The following is a 4433-nucleotide window of genomic DNA, read 5'->3' as shown; positions in this document are numbered from 1 at the left end:
AATATAATATATTGCTAGACCTCAGAGCTCAGCGTAGAAAAAACGAGTAGGCCTCCAGAGATTCTAATATTCTCTGGTGGTTTCAAGCACATAAAATTCTGCAAAATGAGACAATGTCTCCGACTGTAAATCATATGATGATTCATTTCGCCAGATAATGGGAAATGTGCGAGAAACGTTTAAAAAGATCGAGAGGGCCTGATCCCGGATAAATCATTTTTAATTCTAATAGTATTACTAATTTCATCCCACGTCATGTCCCCGCGGGTCCATGCGCACCTGAGCAGGTCGGGTCCTCCGTGTGTACAGTATATCCTGCATACAACACACGGAGCCACATGCAACACGCAAACTGTAATGTGTTTGCACAACACTACAGTGGTCCGTGTATTCACCGGTCAATGCATTCCGTTCAATCTGTCCACACACACACGCACACACACACACACGCACGGAGGCCTGCACCCGTGCATGAGGATTCTAACCCGGGTCCCGGTGGTGGTTGCGTCAACCACTGCCAGGCTCGGTAAAACCAGCACGAACCACATGCAACTCATGCACAAGCGTATATATAACAAATGCGTGTTTTCTTGTGTGCATGTGGCTGCAAAGGGACACGCTTTTGGGGAGAAACTTCTCATGCACGTTTTTCCACGTAAAGACGCGCTAATAATGGATCCTGTGGGCACGCGCGCCGCCTGGGTCCTGGGGCTGCTGGAGGAGAGGTCTGCAAAGCCAGGTATTTGTGTTCATTAGCGCCCGGATCAACAGCCTATCGAGGCTATTTAGAGATCAGACCAACTGCAATTACTGCGGAGAAGCAATGAGTCCCTGTGCACGTTTAAGCATTTACACAAAGCGTCCCAATTAGTGATTTCCCACCGGCCTGCAGGAAGCGGGACGCACGCGCACTGCGCTGTTATGAGCGGGTGAGGTTAATACGAGATGCTTCACGTTGTATTTTTAAAATGTGTTTTTTACGTGTTTACATGTATATTTTTCTGGTTTGAAACAAAGCCTGTGTGTTAAATTGTTAACAACAAAGTACTTGTTGAATTTCAGATACAATAATAATAATAATAATAATAATAATAATAATAATAATAATAATAATAATAATAATAATTAATATTATTATGATTTTATTAATAATAATAAAAAATAATAATAGTGATAATAATAATAATAATAATAATAATAATAATAATAATAATAATAATAATAATAATAATAATAACAATAGTTATTATTATTATTATTATTATTATTGTTATTATTATTATTATTATTATTATTATTATTATCCATTATAGTGTTGAATGTTTAATGTTCAATTAAATGTTTAGATAAAGCTAACGTGCCGTTCAGACTGAGGATCACACTGAATCAAAAGGTCAGGAGTTTTGGCAGCGATGCAGAAGTTTTCAGAGGCCTGCAAAGACGCGAGAATAATTCAAAAATATATTTCACGCGATTGTGTGTGGGGAACGAAAAAAACTGTTATACACGGTTGGGGCCAACTTGTCTCGAAACATGTTTTTTTTTTTTTTAAGCTTCTATTCGTTGTTCGTTTCAGAACATGACCTCGAAACTCACCGTAGCCTAAAAGCACACAGCAAGCACCCTCAAGATGAATAATAATAAACAAATAAATGAAAAATAAATTTAAAAAAGCTTTCATTCACAATTCCAGAAGTCAACAAATAAATAAACTAATGCTCTAATAAATATTGATTGGCAGAAATAATTTGACGCAGAAAACAAAATGGATTCAAGCACGAAATAAACAAGAGGGACCTTTTTTGTTCTCTTTTGTTAGCGTTGGTTTTTTTTAAAGCCTGCACTCCACAAATCAATTAGCAAAGAATGAATGAATGAATAAATTTTAAATCATGGGCACGGTCCGCGCACCTCAGCAAAGTGCCCATGTTCTCCAAAACGCAACGCGTATGAACGTTCCGTGTGACGCGCACACACACCGCAGCAGTTCTCGGTTTGTGTTTCCACTCGCATTATTGATTGGCATTCCCTGGAGGAGGATCCGAGCGGCCCGCACTCACACGCACATGGAGGAGGACGACTTCTTCCACGGTAAAACCGGGAGAAAAAAATTATATATATCTACACATAACTGTTTTAATTTCTTTCTCGCCCCCAACAACGTAATTCATATATCTCGGCGTCTCCATTCGCGTGGGGACGCAGCGCTCCGTGCGCGGTGCCACAGCGCCCACTACTCCAGCAGACAGGAACATGATTTCAGCAGACTTGGAACGGCTCGATACGACAACCGCAAAAAAAGTTACTATCCCTTTAGACAACTTTCTGCAAACTTTTGTGGGGAAACGGAATCCGCGACGCTGTTTAAAAACCCAGACAGCAGAACCAAAAAACAAGATCGAGCTGCAGGTTTGTTTTGCATGGCAATGCTTTTTAAAAAAAATATATATATATATGTATACATATATAGATATATACGTGCGTCCGTATATTTTTAACTCAAACATCACACACAGAAAACTTGTGGACGCTGCGGAACCAGCCCGAGCTAGCAGTGCTGCGCCGGGGTGGTGGCGCACCGGGGACACCGGGCACCGCGCACCGCGCACCGGGTACCGGGACCGGGACGGTAAAAAGTTACCTCACCGGACAAAAGAATCACCCTCACCTTCCCAACATCACCACCGCCACCACGGATATGACATATGACAAGGACGTGTCGGTGATCTGACCAGAGTTTTGGTTGCTTTTTGTTTTTTCTTTTTGTTTACCAGACGAGCCGGCGGCGGAACGCGTACGGAAAAGCGCAGAGAAAGAGGAGAGCTTACTTTTGGCCAGTTTTCTCGCCCGCGCCTTGGATCGCATCTCGTCGGCTTGTAGATTCCTCTCGTCGTCCTCCGCGAGCCCAGAAGCAGCAACAACACTATCTTCATCTCACGAGCATTGTCAGTTTGGACACCTTCGCACATGCGCACAGGCCCCCATTCAATCCAACACCCCGGCCGGGGCCAAAAAACTTTCCAACGCATTCATCATCATCATCATCATCATCATCATCATCATCACTTTTTGTCCTATCGTCTCCCCTTTAGATCACTTATCTCTTCTTCCCCTCCTCCTCCCTCCCTCCCTTCCTCCCTCTCTCCCTCCCTCACCCTCCTCCCACCCCCCTTCCCTCGCCCCTCGTCCCCCCATCCCGCCGCAGTCATGGCCGCTGCCCGCACCTTCCTCTCGGACTTTCCCCCTTTAGGAGCGACAACCTGCGGGATCCAACCCGGCGGCGGACGCAACGAGGTACTTTCTGAAGGGTGAGTTGGGGTCAAGGTTATTGCCGAATGATTGAACCGAAAATGTAAATAAACACAGGATTAATTATTTTTATAAAAAATACAAATATTGTAGAAATAATTGTATACAGATTATATTACTTTTTCGGTTATTCGGTTCGGCTATCTGACTATTCGATTATTATTATAGGGTGACTACAATCATTATTTTACTTGTTTAATCCTTTTAGTAGTAGCTGTGATACGTTTTCAAACTTTTTGAGCAAACGCATTTTCTTCACCCATGCGTATTTTGTTTAGGCTGTTTTTCGGGTTTACGTTAGATGCGCTTGACTTCACATCGTGCGTTGCGGGTTTCATTTCAGCGGTTATATGTTTAGTATTTTTATATAATTAATAAAGAGGTATTGAGGCTGCATTGTAGCTGAACCCATGCCCCGGCTCTCTGTGTGTGTTCCTGCCCGCAGGACGAGCACCGAGCAGCGGCTTGCAGAACGCACGGACCCCGCAGCTTCCTCCCGGGCTCCAACATGTTTAACAATATTATTTATCTCAGCATTATCTTTTATTTTTTTGGAGGTAAATAAATCTTAATTCTTTCAATAACCGCAATGAGAAGACGGATAGATGGTGGTGGTGGGTTGCTCATGTAAGTATAATGGCCTATACCTGGCACCTGTTTGTATGTACATGCATGAGGAAGTAGAGTAGTAGTAGAGGAGTACTATAATATATAAATATATAAATATATATATATATATATATATATATATATATATATATATATATATATATATATATATATAGTATTGCATCCAGTAGTAACCATTGGGCATGTTAATAAAGGCTTTAATTTATCTTTATAGTTTAAGGAAAAAGTATATGGTTAATGGTTTTTTAATATGTTTGTTTAATTGCCAAATACCACGAGCTCCTGTCCTCGCCCGCTTTTTAAAAATAATAATAATTTAGTCCAACACGATCTGAAATGAAATATCAATCCAAATAAATATAAGTAATAATTCAATTTATTTTAGTAAATTAGCAATATTATTTAAGAAAGTGTTTATTATAATTATTATTATTATTATTATTATTATTATTATTATTATTATTATTATTATTATTATTATTAATAATAATAAT

At 40.4% G+C, this 4433-nt stretch overlaps 1 protein-coding gene and 1 long non-coding RNA gene across 2 annotated transcripts in view; one reads left to right on the top strand and one right to left on the bottom strand.

Moving 5' to 3' along the window:
- prdm16 (PR domain containing 16) overlaps positions 1-3163 on the bottom strand; it is a gene marked incomplete at its 3' end in the record, with an annotated part of 229335 nt that extends 226172 nt beyond the window's left edge. The window contains exon 1 of the mRNA XM_080016002.1: positions 2829-3163. Coding sequence (XP_079872128.1) covers positions 2829-2865 — 37 coding nt within the window. The 5' untranslated portion in view covers positions 2866-3163. The remainder of the gene's footprint in view (positions 1-2828) is intronic.
- On the top strand, positions 2291-3882 carry LOC307241779. The gene is made up of 4 exons (XR_013844570.1): positions 2291-2409; positions 2517-2945; positions 3206-3308; positions 3755-3882. It is a non-coding gene; the product is annotated as an uncharacterized lncRNA (long non-coding RNA).
- The last annotated feature ends 551 nt before the right edge of the window (positions 3883-4433 follow it).

This window comes from Zeus faber, assembly GCF_960531495.2.
Source record: "Zeus faber genome assembly, chromosome: 15".
NCBI classification, from domain to species: domain Eukaryota; kingdom Metazoa; phylum Chordata; class Actinopteri; order Zeiformes; family Zeidae; genus Zeus; species Zeus faber.
The sequence above is the reverse complement of the archived record's forward strand: the minus strand, read 5'-3'. Positions and strand labels throughout refer to the sequence as shown.